Raw genomic sequence first — 24046 nt, forward strand, 5'->3', positions numbered from 1 at the left:
CTCACTAGTACCACAAGGTTGTCATTAGAGGTTGAGTGACTATTTTGAGACTGGAACTATGGCAGACAGGAGCAAATGGGCATTGATCCTGCCCGTAAGAGCCCCTAGACCACCAGGGATATACAACATAAGTCTTAGCGGGGCCTACATAGGGTTTGAGGGCTCAGTCAGGGGCTTCCTGTCTTTAGTGTGGGGAGGACTCAGCCAGGTCTTCTTGTCTTTGAGGGTGGGTGGGAGGGAGGGGGATCTAGATCTAGGGTAGATAGAGGAGATTCGGAGTTGGTGAGAGCACCTGCTTCCCTTATAAGAATCCCAACAAATATTCAGCTGGGGCCCACACATGCTGGTATGGCCCTGGATATTTCGTGCTGGTGCCTGGATGTGGCCTGGCATTCAATATCCAGGTCTAATTCTGCCCACAGGAATCAGCATTTTAAAAATTCTGACTGCTGCCAGCTGAATATTGACTGGAATATCTTTTCTGCAAAGCTTCTTCAAACCATGGTACATCTTCTCATTGTTGCACCCATGACATATAGTTAAACTGCATACCCTCAATGAATTCCATAGTAAAGTGTGTGTGGGGAGGTAAATAATCCTTTTCTGTATACTCTCATGGGATTCGCTCACCTCGGTCCTGAATTTTAGGTTCTCTGTGGATATGTGGTGAATTCTTTCTCCCTAGTTATACACTGTTATATCTTTATTCCAATACTTGATCTCTGCTTCTCTTTCATCTGACTCCTGTGAATGAGCCCTTCCACCTGGGATATTAGTTGGGATAATTGATGGTCATTCTGCCACCTTCCTAGATTACTCATCACTTTTCAGTCAGCTCTTTGTTTTATGCCTTAGGTCACAATTCAGAAAGCTGTATCCAGGGGTTTTCTTCTCTTAAGCACAAACTCAAAAGTGAGGAATTTGCTCCTTCAGCTTGAAAAAAAACCCTGCACTCCAGAGAGCACCATAAAAAATAAAGAGTTACAATGAACTGCCAAGTATCCTATCATAAAGGAAGTCTGTGTAACACCACCTGTAAACCATTGCAGGCAAGGAAATGGGAGACCAGTTCCTCTGTCTCTAAGCTTTTACTCTAACTCCTCTAGAATCTTCCCTTGTGTATTTTTATGATACTGGATTGTACTATTGAGGCCATACCTATGTAGATGACCTTCTAAAATGATTTATTTCCCTCTCTGACAACTTTAATATCCTTTTGTGAGGAAGTAGAGATCCACTTAGAGGTGGCAATTCTATAAGTGGATACCTCCTGTTAGCATAGCTCGTAATTGGTGCATCTTACATTTAGGAATGTGCAATTACACCAGCCACAGAAGTGGTGTAACTACGGGCACATAAATATGTTAAGGGCACACATAATATTCTGTAAGTTATCTGTGTAACTGGGAGCCCTGCCCATGGTCTACTCATGTGTTACTCCTCTTCTTGTAGTTGCATGTCATTGCACTTATGCATGCACTTACATAGTAACATATAGTAGATGGCGACAGATAAAGACCAGTGTGGTCCATCCAGTCTGCCCAACAAGATAAACTCATTACATATGGTATAAAGTGATACATCATATGTATACCTGATCTTGATTTATCCTCGTCTTTTTTAGGGCATAGAGCGTAGAAGTTTGCCTGTCACTGTCCTTGTTCTAAATTTTCTGAAGTTTTTGTCATAGTCCCTGAAAAGCTCCAGGCCATGCAAGTCTATTCAGCCTCGATCAGGGCACAGACCATAGAAGACTGCCCAGCACTGGCTTTCCTACCTAATCTCCCCTAATCTTCTTAGGATCCGATCCTTCTAAACAGGATTCCTTTGTGTTTGTCCCACACATATTTAAATTCCGTTTCAGTTTTCATCTCTACCACCTCCCGCAGGTGAGCATTCCAGGTATCACCGTCTCAAATACTTCCAGACATTATTCCTGAGTCAGCCCCCATTCAACTTCAACTCATGCACTCTAGTTCTACCTGGAAAAGGTTTGTTTGCAGTTTAATACCTTTCAAATATTTGAATGTCTGTATCATATCACCTCTGTTTCTCCTTTCCTCCAGGGTATAAATGTTTAGGTCAGTAAGTCTCTGCATGTACAGTATGTCTTGTTACATAAAACCCCTACCATTTTTGTCGCATTTCTCTAAACCGCTTCAAGTCTTTTTAACATCCTTAGCAAGATAAGGCCTCCAAAACTGAACACAATACTTCAAGTGGGCCCTGATCAATGACTTATACAGGGGCATCAGCACCTCTTCTTCTGCTGGTTATATGCCTCTCTATGCAGCCTAGCATTTTATGGAAAGATGCTTGGGGCACTTACTCGCCTAAGGGCTAACTTTCTTACTATTTATGGATGCAAAGAGCACATAACCACTGGTACTTTAGAACATAAGAATAGCCATGCTGGGTCAGACCAATGGTCCATCTAGCCCAGTATCCTTCTTCTAACAGTAATCAAACCAGGTCACAAATACCTGGCAGAAACCCAACTAGTAGCAACATTCTATGCCACCAATCGCAGGGCAAGCAGTGGCTTCCCCATATCTATCTGAATAGCAGACTATGGACTTTTCCTACAGGAACTTCTCCGAACCGTTTTTAAACCCAGATACGTTAACTGTTGTTAGTATATCCTCTGACAAAGAGTTCTAGAGCTTAACTATTCGTTGAGTGAAAATATTTCTTCCTATTTAAAACATTGAGAGTTCCCTGGTCTTTGTACTTTTTGAAAGAGTGAAAAATCATTTAATCTCCACCTGCTCCACACCACTCAGGATTTTGTAGACCACAATCACATCCTACCTCATCCACCTCCTTTCCAAGCTGAACAGCCCTAACCTCTTTAGCCTTTCTTCATGACTTAGTTAAAGAATTGCCTTCAATCCTTATGCCTACTAATATTCCCCTAAATTTTATATAGGTTGCCCAAAGCTTGGTATGCAAATTTGGGCATGCAGGCCAGATGCATGTGCAAATTAATGAGCTAACGAGGTGTCAACAATCAATAATTTGAGTTAATTGGCATCCATTTGGATATGCATGTGCATCTGACTTAGTTGCTACTCTAAAACATGCCATTCAAAAGGAGTGTAGCTATGGGAGGAGAATGGGCAGATCAGGGGCACTGCCAGAAGTTAGGTGCAATCTTATAGAATAATGTCATATCCACGTCTAAGTTGAGCTCCAGTATGACACCAGGTTTCAGCAGGTGTAAATCTAAAGTCCATTGTTAGTTTCAAGATCTGTGCTAACCTAGCATTCTGCAAAGGGTGAGTGCCCTTTGAAAATACTAGTTTAGCACGGATCTTTTTGCCACCTAACATTGGTCGCCATTTACTGAATCTGTCCCATTATGATTACACCACTGTTAAAATAAGAATTTGTTTGTTTCTAGTTTGTTATTAAATTCGATGGCACTTAGGGAATTCTTGTATGCAAAATGTGGCCACATTCTTCTTTATCAATGAAAAACGTATTATTTAATAAGACATGATTTTATTGTACTTTAAATGAAATCAGAATGCACTTATCATTTCTTCTCAAGAAAGCCAAACATGATGTGAGCTGAATTATTTAAATATCTTTTCCTAGGTGCATCTCCCTTCTGATCTAGGGGAGCTCTCTAAAGTTCGACTTGGGCTTAAGAGTTTGGCAGATGACGTACCAAAGGCTTCTCTTCTTCGCTTCAAAATACAGAGCAAAGAAACCCTGGACACCTTTAGTCACCTCATAAATAAAACACTCCCTCTTTCTTTTAATGGAGATAGATGGATTGAAATCCCAATAGAGTGGCCATTAAAGGCATCCCTTACTGGTATGTACCATATAAATCTATACTTAAATGGCAGAATGGTAGTAAGGCTAGAAAGTAAAACCAAATGCTTTCATGTTTGGAGAACTGAGAGAGAGAAAGAAAAAGGGAGGGAGGAGGGGGTGTGGGAAATTTCCAATACTCTTGTTCTAATCTTTGAGGTACAGTATATATTTATTAAAGGACATATTTACTAAATTATGTTTAGGTTTTGCAGTTACTGATCCTTAATGGATAACATTAAGGTGCACTAAGTACAAAACTTCTGTGGTAACTGTTGGAAGTGCCTTTGGTGGTAATGACCTATCCACCTTATAATTGAAAGAGAAAAATGCCTAAATTTCGACCCAAATCGGGAGATAGACATTTATCTCACAAAAACGAATACATCGGTATAATGGAAAGCCGATTTTGGACGTTTTCAACTGCACTCCATCGCGGAAGCGTACAAAGTTGACGGGGGCATGTCGGAGGCGTTGCGAAGGTGGAACTGGGGCATGGTTATTGGCCGAGGAGAGATGGGCACCTTTCGCCGATAATGGAAAAAAAGTATGCGTTTGTAGCTAGAATTTAGGGCACTTTTCCTGGACCCTGTTTTTTCACGAATAAGGCCCCAAAAAGTGCCCTAAATGACCAGATTACCACCAGAGGGAATCGGAGATGACCTCCCCTGACTCCCCCAGTGGTCACTAACCCCCTCCCACCACAAAAAATGATGTTTCACAACTTTTTATTTTCACCCTCAAATGTCATACCCACCTCCCTGGCAGCAGTATGCAGGTCCCTGGAGCACATTGTATATCAGGAAAGTTGTACTTATTTCCAAGCCATTTCCATTTATCATTCTGTTTCTACCCTTTAGTGAAGATGTACATTCATTTTGAAATAAGACCATAAGAACATAAGAATTACCATACTGGGTCAGACCAATGGTCCTTCTAGCCCAATATCCTGTTTCCAAGAGTGACCAATCCAGGTCACATGTATCTGGCAGAAACCCAAATAGTAGCAATATCCCAATCTACCAATTCCAGGGCAAGCAGTGGCTTCCTCATGTCTACCTCAATAGAAGACTAAAAAAGCTAGTTGCTGGCCTGCTAGGCTTTGTGCATTGGGCTCTAGGTGACTTGCTCAGAGTCACAAGGAACTGGAGGTAGGAACTGAACCCAGCTCCCCTGGTTCTCAGGCCACTGCACTAACCATCAGGCCACTCCTCCACTCACATGTCATTCCCCCCCCCCCCCCCCAAAAAAAAAAAAAAAAAAAAAAAACAGGGAAAACCTTGAAATTTAAGATTTTTTTCTTGTCATTTATAGTGCTTGACCCTGCAAATCCTCACTAATGAGCAGGGTCCCTGTTGCTTTTTCAATAGTGCTGCATCCTGCAGGATGCAAGGTTTGCCTTTAAGTGTCCTGTCCATAGAGATGGTGAAGCTCAAACTACCCCTGGAAGTGATGCATTAGAACTTCAAGTGTGAACGAACCCATCTACCAACTGAAAAGTAGAACTGAGGGAGGCTTCTTGTGCAGCTCTCAGCCAACTCTGCAGTTAGGGACTCAATGGGAAGAACATGCTAAAGTGTGTCTTGGTAGGGTGGTGGGACTATTGGGTTGGGGGGGGGGCTGTATAGTGGATATATGCAAGTGGTATGGTATGTAAATTTGTGTCACAAATTTACATACCATACCACTTACATATATCCCCTATACAGCCCCCCCCCCAACATACACAGTGTAGGTGTGTATCTGTGGGGATGTGTGTGTGTATGTGTATAAGATGTGTGCGGGACCAGCCCAAGTATATCAAATACCATAGGTGAATCTTCAGACACTTACTTCTCTCCCCTGGGATGGCTCAAGGTCCTACCCCACCTCATTATAATCCAGCATCTCCCCTTCCCTTTCATATTCCCCTCCTCTCTAATCCAGTATATCTCCCCTTTCCTTCCCTAATTCCCCATAATCCAGCATCAAAATTCCCTTCCTTACTCTCTCCCTCAGGTGACCATCATATCCTGTTCCACTTTCTACTTCCCATTCACCATCTCTTATCCTCTTCCCTACTATGTCCATCCCATGTCCAGTGTCTCACTCCTCTTCCTTGCCTCTACCACCTTACCTTTTCCTGAACCCAGGCTAAAGTTGAAAGCAGTCTTAGCATTGGCACGGAGCCTTTAAACACAGACCTGCTAGAGGAGAGTGAAATGTGGCAGAACTTGAACACAGGTCTGTGTTTAAAGGCTCCAAACCAGCACTGAGTCTACTTTCAACTTTGGCCTGGTTTCAGGAAAGGTAGATGGCAGGAGAAGGGAAGAGGGGGAGATGCTGGACACAGGGTGGGGGGTAGGGAAGGGGAGAAGAGATGCAGCAGGTCTAACATATGCACCCCAAATGCAACCACCCTTAGTTTGATTAGTGACAGGGCTGGCTTTGACTATGAGGAATGAAGAGATTTGAGGGGGAAAAAATCCCACCACCACACAAACACACACACACACACACACACCACAGATTGGGCTAGTTTGCATTGTAGATTTTGCAATACTGAATCCACTAGGCAATATTGTATTGAACTAGGTTGGCCCAGCCAGAACCCAACACCATCACAAAATCCTTCATAAAAAGATATTTGCTCAAATGTTTTGAGATGTTTGTTCCTTCTGTTACCTCAGAATGTTTCTTCTAAAGCAAGATACACATTTATTTATTCACTGGAGCTGGCAAACTCTTTGCTGGAAATTTTTCAGACATAAATCGAGCCTTATCTAATTTATATCACTGAATTCTTCAAATGAATGAACAAATAATTCATTTTTATTATCAGGAAATTACTTAAGTAAACAGATTGAAAAATGACTCCAGTCACAAGACCTGTAGTATTTCTTAAATTTTAATTATTATGCTTTTATATTGGCTAATTCATAAACACTATTGTATTAAGATATATTGATAGGAAATAGAAGGCTTGACTTCATATGCTTTATGTGCTGTACCCGTTATCATGCAGCCTTATAGCTAATCAAGTCAAGAAAATGTAGAAAAACTGGCAATTTCCCATAAAGAAAATATCTCAACAAAAATTATCAGCAAGTAAAATGTTAGCCTGAAAATAGTCATTAGAGCTGTGCCACTTAATAATCTTAGAAACCAGTGAAAAGGAAAGTGCATGAAGGGGTGATTAAACTCAGTTAGATATTACTATTTATTTGACAGGAATGGTATGAGGTTGAAGTCGATAATTCTTGTGTAGTTTTTTTTCTTTCTGGCTGTAGTGCCTCTTTGTGGCCATCCCTATGTCCAAGGACAACCTGCCATTTAATTTGGACTAATGAATGAATAATATATGAAATTTCATAAGTAAAAATTTGTTTTAAAAAGAGAAATGTTTTTGGGGGGGAGGAGAGTTATCAATGTGAGCTACCATTTAGATGTGTTATTTTACTGTTAACTGAATTATTAATAATTAGGAGGGGCATTTTCGATATGATGTCTAAATCCAACTTGAATGTTTTTCTGAATACCTCCAAAAATCAAGTGGTGAATATGGCCATTTTCGAACCTGAAAAAGTATCTTTTTATTTACAAAATGGCAATTTCCTAGTCATTTTCTAGATATTTTATGCTTAGTGTGTCTATCTTTTTGGGCATTTTGGGAAAAAAAGAACATCCAAGTGAAAAATGCACAAAGTCAAGCCATTGGGATGTAGGAGAAGCCAGCATTTTCAGTAGACTAGCCACACATACATCCCAGTAGAACAGTGGGACACCCTAAGGGGCACTGCAGTGAACTTCACATAAAATGTCCTAGGTACACATATCACCCTTACCCCCTTATATTATATGGTGAGCCCTCCAAAACCCACCAAAAACTTACTGTAGTCAACTATACACCACTACAATATACCTTATGACTGCAGGTGTCACCTACATGTGGGTACAGTAGGCTTTTGGTGGGTTTTGGGAGGGCTCACATTTTCCACCTCAAGTGTAACATTTAGATTAGATTATGGGCCTGGGTCCCCTTCTCCACAGTGCACTGCACTGACCACTAGGCTACTCTTGGGCCATAGCATCTGAAGCTCAAAGAGGCTGGTATGAACTGTTTCATTCACATTTTGGGGGGGGGGGGGGAGGGAATCAGTAACCAGTGGGGGAGTAAGGGAGTGACATTCCTTTATTCCTACAGTGGTCATCTGGTCATTTAGGTGCACTTTTTTGTAGCTTAGTTGTTATTAAAACAGGTCTCGACCAAAACGCCCAACCTTTAGCTCTTGATTTTTTTTGTTTTGTTTGTTCCATTATGGGAGAAAAACATCCAAGTGTAGGAATGCCCAAATCCTTCCCTTAGCACACCCCAAACATGCCCCCTTGTGATTTGGATGCATTGCAGATGAACAGCATAGGAAAACATCTAAAAAGAATGGGTTTCAAAAATAGGAATTTCAATGTTTTTACAAGAAAAACATCCATCTGCCAGTTTATGCAACTTTTTGGATGTGTTTGTCTTTAAAAAATGAGCCCCTAGGTCGCATTGAATAGAATGGGACATGTGCTAAAATAGCACGAGTTAGTAGTAAAATAATATGTCTTAATAGTAGCCCATATTAATAACTATGCCTCTATGAGTTATGCACATATCTGTCGGCATTTAGGCACGAATACTAACACCAACTCTGCGGCTGGCATAATTGCTCACATCTGCTACAAAAGGCAATAAGGAGTAGGGATGGACAAAGAAACTTTTCAAATGAGTCAGGATCCGTGTTTACATTACATAAGTACATAAGTATTGCCATACTGAGACAGACCAAAGGTCCATCAAGCCCAGTATCCTGTTTCCAACAGTGGCCAATCCTGGTCACAAGTACCTAGCAAGATCCCAAAACAGTACAATACATTTTATGCTGCTTAAATAAGCAGTGGATTTTTCCAAGTCCATTTTAATAATGGCTTATGGACGTTTATTTTAGGAAGCTATCTAAGCCTTTTTTAAACCCCACTAAGCTAACTGCTTTTACCACATTCTCTGGCAACGAATTCCAGAGTTTAATTACACATTGAGTGAAGAAATATTTTCTCTTGATTTGTTTTAAATTACTTAAGTACATAAATATTGCCATACTGGGACAGACTAAAGGTCCATCAAGCCCAGCATCCTGTTTCCAACAGTGGCCAATCCAGGTCACAAATGCCTGGCAAGATCCCCAAAAAGTACAAAACATTTTATACTGCTTATCCCAGAAATAATGGATTTTCCCCAAGTCCAACTTAATAATGGTCTATGGATTTTTCCTTTAGGAAACCGTCCAAACCTTTTTAAACTCCGCTAAGCTAACCACCTTTACCACATTCTCTGGCAATGAATTCCAGAGTTTAATTACACATAGAGTGAAGAAAAAGTTTCTCCGATTCATTTTAAATGTACTACTTTGTACTTTCATCTCATGCCCCCTAGTCCTAGTATTTTTGAAAAGTGTAAACAGATGCTTCACGTCTATCTGTTCATCTCCACTCATTATTTTATAGACCTCTATCATATCTCCCCTCAGCCGTCTTTTCTCCATTCTGAAGAGCCCTAGCCACTTTAGCCTTTCCTCACAGGGAAGTCGTCCCATCTCCTTTATCATTTTCATCGCCCTTCTCTGCACCTTTTCTAATTCCACTGTATCTTTTTTGAGATGTGGCAAACAGAATTGTACACATTTTTGTTTTCCATTCCTTTCCTACTTAACCTTCTACTTGCTTTCTTAGCCGCAGCAGTACACTGAGCAGAAGGTTTCAACGTATCATCAACAACAACACCTAAATCCCTTTCTTGGTCAGTGACTCCTAACGTGGAACCTTGCATGACGTAGCTATAATTCGGCTTCCTCTTTCCCACATGCATCTCTTTGCAGTTGCTCGCATTAAACTTCATCTGCCATTTAGATGCCCAGTCTCCCAGTCTCGTAAGGTCCTCTTGTAATTTTTCACAATCCTCTTATGATTTAACAACTTAGAATAACTTTGTGTCGTCAGCAAATTTAATTACCTCACTAGTTACTCCCAACTCTAGGTCATTTATAAATATGTTAAAATGCAGCGGTCCCAGCACAGACCCCTGGGAAACCCCACTAACTACCCTTTTCCATTGAGAATACTGACCATTTAACCCTACTCTTTGTTTTCTATCTTTTAAACAGTTTTTAATCCGCTCCTCTAAGTTTTTTTTTTTTAACCGTTCTTCTCCATTTATTATAGTCTCCTTTTTTATAGTTAAACGGTAACGTATTTGCTTTCCTATCCACCTTATTTTCAAAAGAGAAAGACTCCCATATTTCGACCCAAATCGGGAGATGGGCGTCTTTATCCCGTGGGCGCCCAAATCGGTATAATCAAACGCCCATTTTGGGCATCTTCAATTGCACTCCGTTGTGGAAATGGCCAAAGTTGATGGGGGCGTGTCGGACGCGTGGTGAAGGCGGGACTGGGGCGTGTTTATCGGCCAAGGAGAGATGGGCATCCTCAGCTGATAATCAAAAAAAGAAAGGCGTTTTTAGCGCGAATTTGGGTCACATTTTTTGGACCCTTTTTTTCACAAACAAGTCCCAAAAAAGTGCCATAAATGACCAGATGACCACCGGAGGGAATCAGGGATGACCACCCCTGACTCCCCCAGTGGTCACTAACCCCCTCCCACCCCCCAAAAAACAACTTTATACAAATTTTTTCCAGCCTGTATGCCAGCCTCAAATGTCATTCCCAGCTCCATCACAGCAGTATGCAGGTCCCTGGAGCAGTTTTAGTGGGTGCATGCACTTCAGGCAGGCAGACCTAGGCCCCCCCTACCTTTTACACTTGTGGTGGTAAATGGGAGCCCTCCAAACCGCCCCCAAAGCCCACTGTACCCACATCTAGGTGCCCCCTTTCAGCCATAAGTGCTATGGTAATGGTGTAGAGTTGTGGGCAGTGGGTTTTGGGGGGATTTGGGGGGCTCAGCTATGAACTTCAGAGGTAGTTGACTTTTTTTTTAAATGTTACAAGTGCCCCCTAGGGTGCCCAGTTGCTGTCCTGGCATGTGAGGGGGAACAGTGCACTACGAATCCTGGCCCCTCCCATGACCCAATGCCTTGGATTTGTTCGTTTTTGAGCTGGACGCCTTCAGTTTCCATTATCACTGAAAAACGAAACCGCCCAGCTCAAATCCGCACAAATCCGATGCATTTGGCTGGCATAAACCGTATTATTGGAAAAAAGATGGACGCCCATTTTTTCCAAAAATACGGTTTGTCCCACCCCTTCACGTACCCGTTCTCGGAGATAGACGCCCATGGTAGTGTCGATTATACCCCTCAAAGCTAATATCAAATCCGATCATATTATGATCACTGTTATCAAGCGGCCCCAGCACCATTACCTCTTGCACCAGATCATGCGCTCCACTAAGAACTAGGTCTAGAATCTTTCCTTCTCTCGCCGGCTCCCATACCAGCTGCTCCATAAAGCAGTCCTTGATTTTGTCAAGGAATTACCTCCCTAGCATGCCCTGATGTTACATTTATCCAGTCAATATTGGGGTAACTGAAATCACCCTTTTTATTGTGTTGCCCAGGTTGCTTGCATCCCTAATTTCCTTTAACATTTCTGCATCCATATGTTCATCCTGGGCAGGTAGATGGTAGTACACTCCTATCACTATCCGTTTCCCCTTTACACATGGAATTTCAATCCATAGTGATTCCAAGATGTATTTTGTTTCCTGCAGAATTTTCAATCTATTTGATTCAAGCCTCTTGTCATGGTTGTGGCCTTGCCCTTATGTCCAGAACTACTGTTTCCCTGTATCTAGCTCTGTGACCTCTCCAGTCTGCCTTTTTTTCTGTTGTTGTTCTTCCTGTTAGCCAATCCTTGCTTTGGTGTCCCTGAAGCCAATCCTCGCTTTGGTCTCTCTGCTCTGCTCCATTTCCTACTTGTGACATCATCAGCCTACTCCTTTATAAGGACCCAGGGAGCTTTCCTGCATGGCCTTTGCAATAGGTGTATTTTCCCTTTTCTTGTTGTACTGTTGTTTGATTCTGAGGGAACTGGTCTTCTTGTTAAGTTGTGCCTCTGGGCACAGCCCTGAGCCCTGTGTGTGTGGTTTTGGTTTGAATCTGTATGAATTACTTTCCTGTTAAGTTTGCTCCTAAGCAAAGCCCTCTTCTGTTTCTCTGTGTGTGTTGTTCTGCTTTGAATCTGTATGGATTACTTGCCTGTTAACTTTGCTCCCAAGCAAAGCCTTGTTTTGTTTTTCTGTGTGTGTGTGGTTCTGGTTTGAACCTGAATAGATTCCTTCCTTGTTATCTAGGGTCTCTAGCATAAGCCTGTTCTGTTTTCTTGTGTGGTTTCCCTTGTTACCTTTCACTGTTCAGAGAGCCGGTTGTTGCCAGCCCAGCTGCTTTCCTTGATTACCTTGCTTGCGTACAGCTGTGTGTTCTCTGCCTCTGCCTGCCTTTCCTTTCCCTACCTGGCTGTGGGTGCTGGCTGAGTTCTGGTAAGAACATTGTTTGTTTTTCCCTTTGTTTGCTTTGAACCTTTGACTACAGTGTAAGCCCTGCTTCTTTCTGACGTGTTTTAGAAGCAGCCCTTCCCTTTAGCCTGCTTCTGTGTCTGTTGTGTTTGTCTCCTGATTCTTGTGAGCATTGCTCCTTATCTGATTTGTGTATGTAAAGGCAGCTTTCCCTGTTTGCTTGCTTTTCCCTTTGTCTCTAGTGTCTGTTATTTGACTCTGTGGCATAGCCATGTGTATTCCTATAAGCGGCTTCCCTTTATCCTTGAGTGCTGTGTGGCACAGCCTTGTGTATTCTTATGAGTGGCTTCCCTTTACCCTTGAGTGCTGTGTGGCACAGCCTTATGTATTATGAGTGGCTTCCCTTTACCTTTGACTCCTGCATGGCCAGCCTTGTGTATTCTTATGAGTAGATTCCCTTTACCCTTGAGTGCTGTGTGGCATAGCCTTGTGTATTCCTATAGGTGGCTTCCCTTTACCCTTGAGTGATGTATGGTACAGCCTAGAGTGTTCCTATGAGTGGGCTGTTCTGCTGTTTAGCTGTGTCTACTAGCACAGCCCTGAGTGTCCTCTCTGTTTGATTTTTGTGTTTGAGTGAGTTGCTGTTCCTGTTAACTGTGACTACTAGCTCAGCCTGGAGCGGTCTCGCTGTGTGGCATGAGTGGGCTGTTCTTCCATTTAGCTGTGTCAACTAGCACAGCCCTGAGCATCCTCTCTGTTTGGTTTCTGTTTGAGTTTTAGTGGGTTGCTCTTCCTGTTAGCTGTGACTACTAGCTTAGCCTTGAGCGGTCTGGGTGGCACAAGTGGGCTGTTCTTCCATTTAGCTGTGTCCACTAGCACAGCCCTGAGCATCCTCTCTGTTTGGTTTCTTTTTGTGTTTGAGTGGGTTGCTGTTCCTGTTAGCAAAAGAGAAGGCATGTACACACAGGCAGAGGCAAACACAAGAAGGCTGAACATACACAAGCAGCAAAGCTGCACTGGAGCCCACAGAAACACAAGGGCAAAAGGCACGCCCAAGCTCACACAAACATATAAACAAAGACCTAGACAGAACTCAAGGCAGAACAAATGAAGCAGAACACGAGACAAGGCAGACTAGGCAGAACAGAATAGAAGGCACACCAGCAAACAAGCAAGGGACACAACAGAAGTGCCAACCAGGCACACACGCAACAAGCAAAAATCAAGACAGAAGTGCTAACCCTAGCACACAGGTAAACAAATAAGAGCCAAGGCAGAAGTGTCTACACAGGCACACAGTCAAGGAAACAAGGCAGAAGTGCCCACACAGGCACACAGTCAAGGAAACAAGGCAGAAGTGCCCACACAGGCAAGGAAACAAGGCAGACATGTCACACGCACACAGGCAAACCTTGAGACCTTTGGCATTGCAGAGGCCCTGAATGAATGTCCTTGCCTTCCTTATGAAGGCTTTCACTGATGATGCCATTACTACAGAAAAGAGGCTTGAAATGCACTGAACACCAGAGTAAGGCTTGAAACAGAATACCAGAGTGAGGCTTGAAGCCCACAGAACACCAAAGTGAGGCTTGAAACACAGAAGTGATAGCAGAGGCAACAATGCAAGGAAAAAACAGACTGGATCCACCTCTGAAGCTGACCACCGGAAGGCAAAGTGAGTTGAAAGTGGGATCACGACCACGGTCGTGACAAACAGAAGATCAGACTACACCATATAAATATAAAGGGTCATGATCGTATGAGAAGAGTCCCAAAGAAATGTAAATAAAAAAAAGGATACACATACAATATAGTGATACAATCAGTACTGCATACTAAACAATATGGAAACATATACACAATAAACATTGTATATTACATTTTGTATAGAAAAATATAGTATATATTTTGTAAATTATGTATAGAAAATAAAAGTATATATTAAAAATTAAAAGAAATAGCAGGGATATGAGTATTTTCAGTGCATTTAAGCCATTCAGGAATGAACATGCCATATATACACAACCACATGGCTCTGAAGTAATGTAGTTTAGATTCAAGCCAGCAAACAATGCTTAAGAGTTGCAAGTATCAACAATAAAAAAAAAAAGTATGATTATGAAATATTCAGTTGGTTAAGGAGGGAAAAGGATAAAAGAAAGCATAAATGTGATATACTCAAAGTACTGAATGTAGCACAAGTAATTCCTTATGAAACCTATTCAGATTGTGAATTAGGATTATACGCTAGAGTAAAAAAAAATGAAACTAAAAGCCAGCGAACTCAACTAGCAATTCAAAGCATGGCTGCATAGCACCAAAAGAATTTATACAACCATGGATTACCAGACTAAGAGCCTCTTGTACCAAACTGCGCTAGTGAGTCCTGCATATCAGTGTCGACGAAGCCTGCATTGGTAATTACTAGCACAGTTTGGTAAAAGATGCCCTAAATGACAAGCATATTATGATTGATCGAACATAGTATAAGATTTTTATGTGGAAGAAACAAATGCTCATAGGGCTAAAAAGGTGTCAAATGAACTGTACCTGACGCCAAAAGCAACAACGTGCCCTAGTGAGAAAGTATATATTTGAAAAAAAATTAATAGTCTACGGGCTCTAAATAGTAAAGCGAAGCATAGAAACAAAAACAGATGCAGCTAGAATTTTAGAAAACATGTGTTATGAAACCAAACGTGATGAATTATAGCGAATGAAAAAGGAGGCAACTGAAATAGAAGGACTGAATTTTCAGTCAACACAGCCATTGGAATAAGATAAGTTCAGGCACAAGCACTTTCATTGTGCACATTCAGGTCTGGATTCTAGAAATGGCACTCAAAAAGGGGCACCAGAAAAGATCAGCACTAGAAATGTGCTTAGTGCCAATCCCTGCACCCTAACTTTGGGTGTCAAACTTATGCCTGCTGAAACCTGCTGCAAATGCTGGCACCCAAGTTGAGCGTGCTGACCCATTATTCTGTAACAATGCACTCAGCATTTTTAGAATGCCCCTTCCATGGCCATTCCCCATTTTGAGTTGCATGTTCTGGGATAGTGAGCAGCTAGACGCGTGCGCAAATCCTAATTGATACCAATTAATGTCAATAATTGGTTGTTAGCGGTCAATTATTGCTTGTTAACAGCTCATTAGCTGCTTTCCAGATAAATAATGAGTGGAGCCAAATATAGATGCTTAGCAGTGACTGTGCCAGCACTATCTAGAGAGATTTAGGCCTGCTGTTGAGCAGTTTTGCAAGTTCAGAAGGCTGCTAATACCTTCAGTTGGTGAGGCTAGGGGATCTCTGCCAACTACACCCATTGTGTACCCATTGCGTGTCACTGCTTCATGGACCTGAGGCAAAAGTGGATTTCCAGGCCCAGATCTTGGCTATACCCCTGCTATATGGAAAAGTCCAGCACTGCATCCAGTCTTTCCCTGAATGGGCCCTTTTTTATCCTGATAAGATCCAATGGGTCAATATTTAAACACTGCAGTCAGTTTTCTTAAACACTGGCTACAGCATTAAATATAATCCAGGTATTCAGTGCTGCTATCCAAATAGCAGCTGAAGTTGAATATCTAGATAGCATAGTCAGTGACAGCATTATCCTGTTGCAGTGATAGTTAATCTCAGGGGCGGCCCCGACCATTAGGCCACCTGAGGTGGGAGCCTCAGGTGGCACTCTTCAGGGGCGGCATTTCTCCACTCTTTGGAGAGCGGCCACCCCATTTGTGGCATTTACCTGTTTCGTCACATTCCAAACCCAGCAGCAGAAGCGATTCCCAGACGCTGCCCTGCCACCGGCACCTGCCTCTTCTCTTTACTGTGGCTGCCTTTCTGATGTAACTTCCTATTTCGTCAGAGGATCAGGCAGCCGCAGTAAAGGGAAGATGCGGATGCCAGAGGCAGGGCAGCGTATGGAAATCACTGCCGCTGCCAGGTTTGGAACATTACAAAACAAGTAAATGCTGTGAACTAGGGGGCAGCATCTTGGCCTGGGGGGGGGGGGGGGAGACATCTTAGCTCCACCTCAGGTGGCATCTTGCCTTGGGCCAGCACTGGTTAATCTTACTATCCGGAAAGCTTAGGAGTGAATATCACCGCTACCCAGATAGTTCCTGGAACTGCCCATTTTCTGCCAATGCATTATTTCGGTTTTGCAGAGGCAGCCAGCAATGCAGAGTTGCCACTGCTAAGTCTCACTCATTAGGAGTTTGCATGTGCCACACTCATTTGAAAGCTTTCTCACTCTCATACTCGTTGAGCCTTATTTCTCACTCATTAGAGCTTCAGTACCAGTGCACTGATCTTGACCACTGCTTTCATTAGAGGGAAGCCTTAGAGAAGAAAAACAAGTGGTCCAACCAGTAAGAAGAAATCAAAGCACACCTTTCTGCCTACTGCTTCCCCTTGCCCTGTCCCTTTTCCCCTTACTGCAAATACAAGTCCTCTGAAACCAATGTACATACTTTTAACTACTGGGTGGAAGACAATGTTCAGCTCAAAAAATGTACCCAAACTGCTCCCCACTTCGTCTGTATTCTTTTAGAGGGTCCCAAAAAAAAAAGAATCCAATGTCATTTAATGCTGCCTTGATTCATTTGGAAAGAAATACTACACTTAAATCATTCTAGATCAGGAGTTTCAACCCAGTCCTCGGGACACACCTACCCAGTTAAGTTTTCAGGATACCCATAGTGAATATATATGAGATAGATTTGCATGCCTTACCTCCATTGTATGCAAATTTATCTCATGCATATTCATTGTGGGTATCTTGAAAATCTGACTGGCTAGGTGTGTCCCAAGGACTAGGTTGAGAATCCCTGTTCTAGATTTATTCCCTGGATGGTGCTGCCTGAAAAAGTTCCCACTTTGGTGTAGTAAATCTCACTGTTTGGGTTGCTTCACCCTTGGCATTTCCGGTAATGATTTTCAATGACACTTTCCAGATTATGCCACTGAAAATCAGCAGATAGACCCAGTCAGTAACATTCATGCAATACAGAGTGCTGCTGTCTAGATAAGGGGTTGTGAATATTAGGCCACAGCCTTTTAGCGATTTCCACAGCCAGATATTATCTGGTTAACTTTTCAAAAAGCTACCTGGTGGTCCATAAATTGACCGTGTTCTTCTAATTGTAACAAATAGCTGAAGTTTCCTATGCAAAAGCTGCTTTTAAAGGGCTGGGATTGCTTTTCACGCAGGGATCCTAGTACTGCTAACTCTGTCAAATGGGTCATTCAGGCCTGAAGCTCCTGTGGCATAATGCACAATGCTGGAACAGGGCCATTTGACTATCCTGCCTCAGGCATTCTTTGTTCAGCTATAGAATCTATAAGCCTTATATAAAACGGGTTTTTCCCTATTTTTCCTTATATTGGGGAGGGGGGATTTATTGAACATATCTCTAGATTCTTTTGTTGCAGCTAAAATGAGAGTCTGAAGATCAGAACACTGAGGGGGGGTGGTGGCTTGTTAATTATTTTAAAACCCAGATCTATCAACATTTTTTCACACACATCATCAGAATCAGAAAAGAATTCTCAAAATTTGGAGTTCTTAGAATGATTTTAATAATTGGATCTCTTCGTGCATCTGAATAATTTTGGGGAGCAAGCTGACATTTTAGTACATTACTTGGAAGTTTCTAAACATGGGGCGTACATTCTGGACTGAAGCATAATTATTTGCCAGTGAAGGAAAATGGAAAGAATAAAACATCTGTGAAGTATATAAGCAAGTATATTGATGGCATTTTTTTCGCATTGTGCACCACCATGACATCCACTATCAAATGAAAAGTGATGTTCATGAGTGTTACCATCTTGCTGCTTACATAGCGTAAACACTTTTGATTAAAAAGAAATGTTTGCTATAAAAAAAACAATGAACCAAAACAAGGGGAAAGAATTAGCAGTCACAGTACACTTAATTTTAATAAGCTTGCAAAATTCAAAACAATGCTATTCATTTTTACCAACAGTTCATCTCAAAGAAGGGAAATTCAGCCTTTTGTACAAGTAAGTTAGTGATGTAGGGCATATTCATCCCCTGCATTTTTGGCCTTCAGGGAGTCAATAATAGTTGATCATTAGATTTTCGTAAATATCTTTGTCAAAGGAAATATTGACCTTTTCCCTAGCTCTCATAAAACTATTTGTAAGGACTGGAAAAAGATGTTTGGGTTATAGGGTATTATTATGGATTAAGAACTGGTTGAAAGATAGGAAGCAGAGAGTAGGATTGCGTGGCCAGTATTCTCAGTGGAGGAGGGTAGTTAGTGGGGTCCCGCAGGGGTCTGTGCTGGGTCCGTTGCTTTTTAATGTATTTATAAATGACCTAGAGATGGGAATAACTAGTGAGGTAATTAAATTCGCCGATGACACAAAATTATTCAGGGTCGTCAAGTCGCAGGAGGAATGTGAACGATTACAGGAGGACCTTGCGAGACTGGGAGAATGGGCGTGCAAGTGGCAGATGAAGTTCAATGTTGACAAGTGCAAAGTGATGCATGTGGGTAAGAGGAACCCGAATTATAGCTACGTCTTGCAAGGTTCCGCGTTAGGAGTTACGGATCAAGAAAGGGATCTGGGTGTCGTCGTCGATGATACGCTGAAACCTTCTGCTCAGTGTGCTGCTGCGGCTAGGAAAGCAAATAGAATGTTGGTGTTATTAGGAAGGGTATGGAGTCCAGGTGTGCGGATGTTATAATGCCGTTGTATCGCTCCATGGTGCGACCACACCTGGAGTATTGTGTTCAGTACTGGTCTCCGTATCTCAAAAAAGATATAGTAGAATTGGAAAAGGTACAGCGAAGGGCGACGAAAATGATAGTGGGGATGGGACGACTTTCCTATGAAGAGAGGCTGAGAAGGCTAGGGCTTTTCAGCTTGGAGAAGAGACGGCTGAGGGGAGATATGATAGAAGTGTATAAAATAATGAGTGGAATGGATCAGGTGGATGTGAAGCGACTGTTCACGCTATCCAAAAATACTAGGACTAGAGGGCATGAGTTGAAGCTACAGTGTGGTAAATTTAAAACGAATCGGAGAAAATTTTTCTTCACCCAACGTGTAATTAGACTCTGGAATTCGTTGCCGGAGAACGTGGTACGGGCGGTTAGCTTGACGGAGTTTAAAAAGGGGTTAGATAGATTCCTAAAGGACAAGTCCATAGACCGCTATTAAATGGACTTGGAAAAATTCCGCATTTTTAGGTATAACTTGTCTGGAATGTTTTTACGTTTGGGGAGCGTGCCAGGTGCCCTTGACCTGGATTGGCCACTGTCGGTGACAGGATGCTGGGCTAGATGGACCTTTGGTCTTTCCCAGTATGGCACTACTTATGTACTTATGTACTTAACATCTGCCTATCATTTTCAAGTTGCTCTGTGCACCAGCCTAGATATATGGCTTTAATTCACCTCCTCAAAATCTGTGTCACAGCATTAGGATTAGTGTAAATTTGGTCTGTTTGCTGTTTGTCCACATAGCTCTCAATAGGAGAGAAAAAGGGCCCAGTTTTCACCTTTATGGTGATAGAATAAGTTGAATGTTGGCTGAGATATTTAACCTAATCCATATATAGGTAGTGGTGTGGAAAATGAGGGCCATGGCACTATTTAGTTTAGGCTTCATTTCAGCTGAATATTGCTTCTATATGAATAATGTTTTAGCCAGTCCTCAACCTGCTCCAAACCCACCCCCTTTGTATACAGATGGAATCGGTTTAAGTTTTGAATACACATGGATAGTGAAAACTATGTTAGCTGGCCACTAGTGAACTTATAACTTCTTTTGAATATTGGCTTAAATATTTTGATTTCCTTGTCTGGAAACTCAAGGGAACTGGCTGGTGCTACACTGTTTCCTTTTGATCTATCATATTCTCAGGGAAGGAGATGGGAAAAAGTCCCATTTGGAACTGCTTTTAAAGAGACAGTACCACAAGGGTCACAGAACATTATGATATTTGTTTCTTGAAAAGCAACAGTGCTGGTTGCTATTTACTACGTGAATATTTGAACACATTATCCACATATAGCTTCCACCCCCCCCCCCCCACCACCACCACCACCACCACCACGCACACACTCCCATTCAACTGTTACCCACAATCTTTCAGAACTTTCCTTCTATACTCATGCATTCATAATCCTGTAGTCACACTTATCACTTGTATATTGACACACACACACACGTGCACACACTCACATTCACACCTAGGATAGGAAAAGCATGTAGAGCACCAAATCTCACACAAACATATATGCATTTCTTATTTGTTTTAAGTGTGTATTCCCAAGGGATGTGGAAGAAAGAATGTACTAGTTTTCTGGTACCTGAGTAGGGTAAGAGGCCACCTCCACTTTTAGAGGACCTTCTCCTCCTGTTTCTGGGAATAAAATATGTGAATGTTCAGGTTAGGCTGCAAGGGACAGTAAGAACAGTTACTCAGGATGCCTCCCAGACGCCAGAAAGCAGTAACTGCAAAGCAGTAAAAGAGGCAAAACACATGGAGTAACACAGTAGAGGTATCTCTTCCTCTTCAGTGCAAATTGCAGGGAATGCGCACTTGCATCTATTGATGGAATGTCTGATTTGCAGGACACTGACCTAGGAAACATTGTTTCGTGCTCTGGCAAGTCAGGGAAAAGTTAAGTGGGAAGAAACTGAGTCACACATACTAAGAAGCATAAACAAAGAATGCACTGGCAGAAAGCATAGTGGTGCTTCTTCCAGTCTCTTCCCAGAGTGAGACCTTTATATTCTATCACAACGGGGTACAGTGCCCAGGTAACAATAAAACAGTACTGTCTCCTTTGGAGGTGAAAGCAGCTCATCTCACATTCTGGAGGTGGCTTTCAACACTGTATCCCCCTCTCTATTTCCCGTCACCCTCTATCCAGCAGCACCCCCCACTGTCTCCTTTCTCCTGCTCAAAAGCATCCCTTTCTCTATCACCTCAAACCCTGCCCAGCCCCTCTCACCCCTTCTACTCCCCCACCTGTCATTTATCCCCTCTTTCTTTTTCCCATTCCTTGTCCAACTTTCACCCTCCCTCTCAGTCCTTCACCTCCTGCCAAGAACCCTCCTCTCGTTCCCCCTTGTCCTGTCAGCAGTCCCTGTTTAATACCCCAAAACAGCTTCTTCTCTCCATCTCCACTCCCATTAGAATCCCTCATTCTTTTTCTTCTTTTTCCCCACACCCTCTCCAATCGATCATGCCAAAACATTTCGTGCCAGAGGCAGCACCAGGAAACAAAATCAGTATGATGCTTGTGAGCCGTTATGTGTCCATAGTCCTTGTAATAACCTCTGTCCCCTCCCTACCACAAGAGCTTTATCTTATCAAAGAAACCTGTGAAGATGGGGTTACTGCCGGGCAAGTGAGATGGTGCTGACTCACAGGTCCTACACTGATTTTGTTTCCTGTAGTTGAAACTGATGTTGTATCTACTTGCTGGGTAAGTCGACACCCTGTTTAGTATACAACAGATAGAAATGCAGAAGAAAAACTCCTCGCACACCAACTTGAATAGCAAGCCACACAGCGAAGATGACAACAAAACCACACAGTCAGTAAATGGTGCTGTAAATCTTTAATCCAAAGAAGGCATGACTCAACACAGGCCTGTGTTTCGGCCACCTGGCCTGTATCAAGAGTTGATGCCACCAAAATAGTCAAAACAAATGCTCTATGCACCATAAATGCTAAAGATAATGAATGTTGATGATCCTGCTAAACGTTCACTTGTCTTGACTATCGATTGTCTAGCTTCAATGTAACACTCTGATCCAAGATAAAAATGAAAAGCAGTGCCTTGTTTGGATTAAAGTTCTGTTGTCATCTATGCTGTGTTTGCTTGCTACCCTCTTTAGTATGACATTTGGAGCAGGTGCCATGCTGGCCCCCCAATTGTGGCAGTGACTGGATATTCCTATGCATGTAAACATAATTTTTTTCATTTGTTTTGATTTTTAAAAATTTTGTTTGTTAGCTGTGCTTCACAACAGCAATAGCTGGGACACCTCACACAGGTCTGAACCTCTGCCATGCAAGGGACAGTCATAGATTCTGGTCTTCAAATATGTCCAGGCATATAATCATAGCACGGCTCTTCCATAAATTAGTGCCCAAAGTGCCAAATAACATATTTTGTAAAAAAATATATATATTTAAATTCTCATTTAACAATTTTTGTAAGCTTCATAAAAATAAACTTTAAAAAAAATTCTCACTTGCTAGATGAAAAGAATAAAATGGACATGCTCCATGTTTTGCCAGAGCTGTTTCAAGGCACACACTGTTAAATCTTCTAAGTGAAAATCTGATGTGCCTGTGACTGTTCCTTGGAAACGTATGAATGCATCTTCATTTAAAAAAAATGTTTTCATAAAAAAATGTTTCCATGGAAAGTTTTTGAAGTATATGAAAGTTTATTGTCAGTACTGTGCGTTACAACCTATCGCGCCTTCTGTCTCGCTGCACCCTACGCCTGGAATAAACTTCCTGAGCCCCTACGTCTTGCCCCATCCTTGGCCACCTTTAAATCTAGACTGAAAGCCCACCTCTTTAACATTGCTTTTGACTCGTAACCACTTGTAACCACTCGCCTCCACCTACCCTCCTCTCTTCCTTCCCGTTCACATTAATTGATTTGATTTGCTTACTTTATTTATTTTTTGTCTATTAGATTGTAAGCTCTTTGAGCAGGGACTGTCTTTCTTCTATGTTTGTGCAGCGCTGCGTACGCCTTGTAGCGCTATAGAAATGCTAAATAGTAGTAGTAGTAGTAGTAGTAATAAGACCTGTACAGTTCTGTTACCTTTCTCATCTATTGAAAGATGTTTACCCCAATTTGTTTTGGGTGCTCTAAATGTAAACACCATTTGTGCGTGCTTAACTTTATAGAATTCTAGCACTTGCATGCATAAGTGAGAGCTCAGCACTATCTTATAAATGACATGAAATGAGATTGAAGGGGGGCAGACTCAAGAAGAATGTCAGGAAGTATTTTTTCACGGAGAGGGTGGTGGATGCTTGGAATGCCCTCCCGCGGGAGGTGGTGGAGATGAAAACGGTAACGGAATTCAAACATGCTTGGGATAAACATAAAGGAATCCTGTGCAGAAGGAAGGGATCATCAGGAGCTTAGCCTAGAATGGGTGGCAGAGCTGGTGGTTGGGAGGCGGGGCTAGTGCTGGGCAGACTTATACGGTCTGTGCCGGGGCTGGTGGTTGGGAGGCGGGGATAGTGCTGGGCAGACTTGTACGGTCTGTGCCAGAGCCAGTGGTGGGAGGCAGGGCTGGTGGCTGGGAGGCAGGGATAGTGCTGGGCAGACTTATACGGTCTGTGCCAGAGCTGGTGGTGGGAGGCGGGACTGGTAGTTGGGAGGTGAGGATAGTGCTGGGCAGACTTATACAGTCTGTGCCAGAGCTGGTGGTGGGAGGCGGGGTTGGTGGTTGGGAGGCGGGGATAGTGTTGGCCAGACTTATATGGTCTGTGCCCTGAAGAGGACAGTACAAATAAAAAAGTAGCACATATGAATTTATCTTCTTGGGCAGACTGGATGGACCGTGCAGGTCTTTTTCTGCCATCATCTACTATGTTACTATGTTTAGAGCATGATGGCGAGGGGGTCATTTACAGGGAAGGTGCATGGGCCAACATTTACACATATACCTTACAGAATAGTGTAAGTTAGGTGTTAAGGTGCCAGATTTA

The 24046-nt window shown here is 42.4% G+C and overlaps 1 protein-coding gene across 1 annotated transcript in view; it reads left to right on the forward strand.

Moving 5' to 3' along the window:
* Positions 1-24046, forward strand: part of LOC115477536 (lipoxygenase homology domain-containing protein 1-like) — a 428353-nt gene that overhangs the window by 369875 nt on the left and 34432 nt on the right. Inside the window, exon 38 of the mRNA XM_030214471.1 lies at positions 3601-3823. Within this exon, the coding sequence (XP_030070331.1) occupies positions 3601-3823 (223 nt within the window). The remainder of the gene's footprint in view (positions 1-3600; positions 3824-24046) is intronic.

The sequence above is a fragment of the Microcaecilia unicolor genome, chromosome 1 (assembly GCF_901765095.1).
Source record: "Microcaecilia unicolor chromosome 1, aMicUni1.1, whole genome shotgun sequence".
NCBI lineage: Eukaryota > Metazoa > Chordata > Amphibia > Gymnophiona > Siphonopidae > Microcaecilia > Microcaecilia unicolor.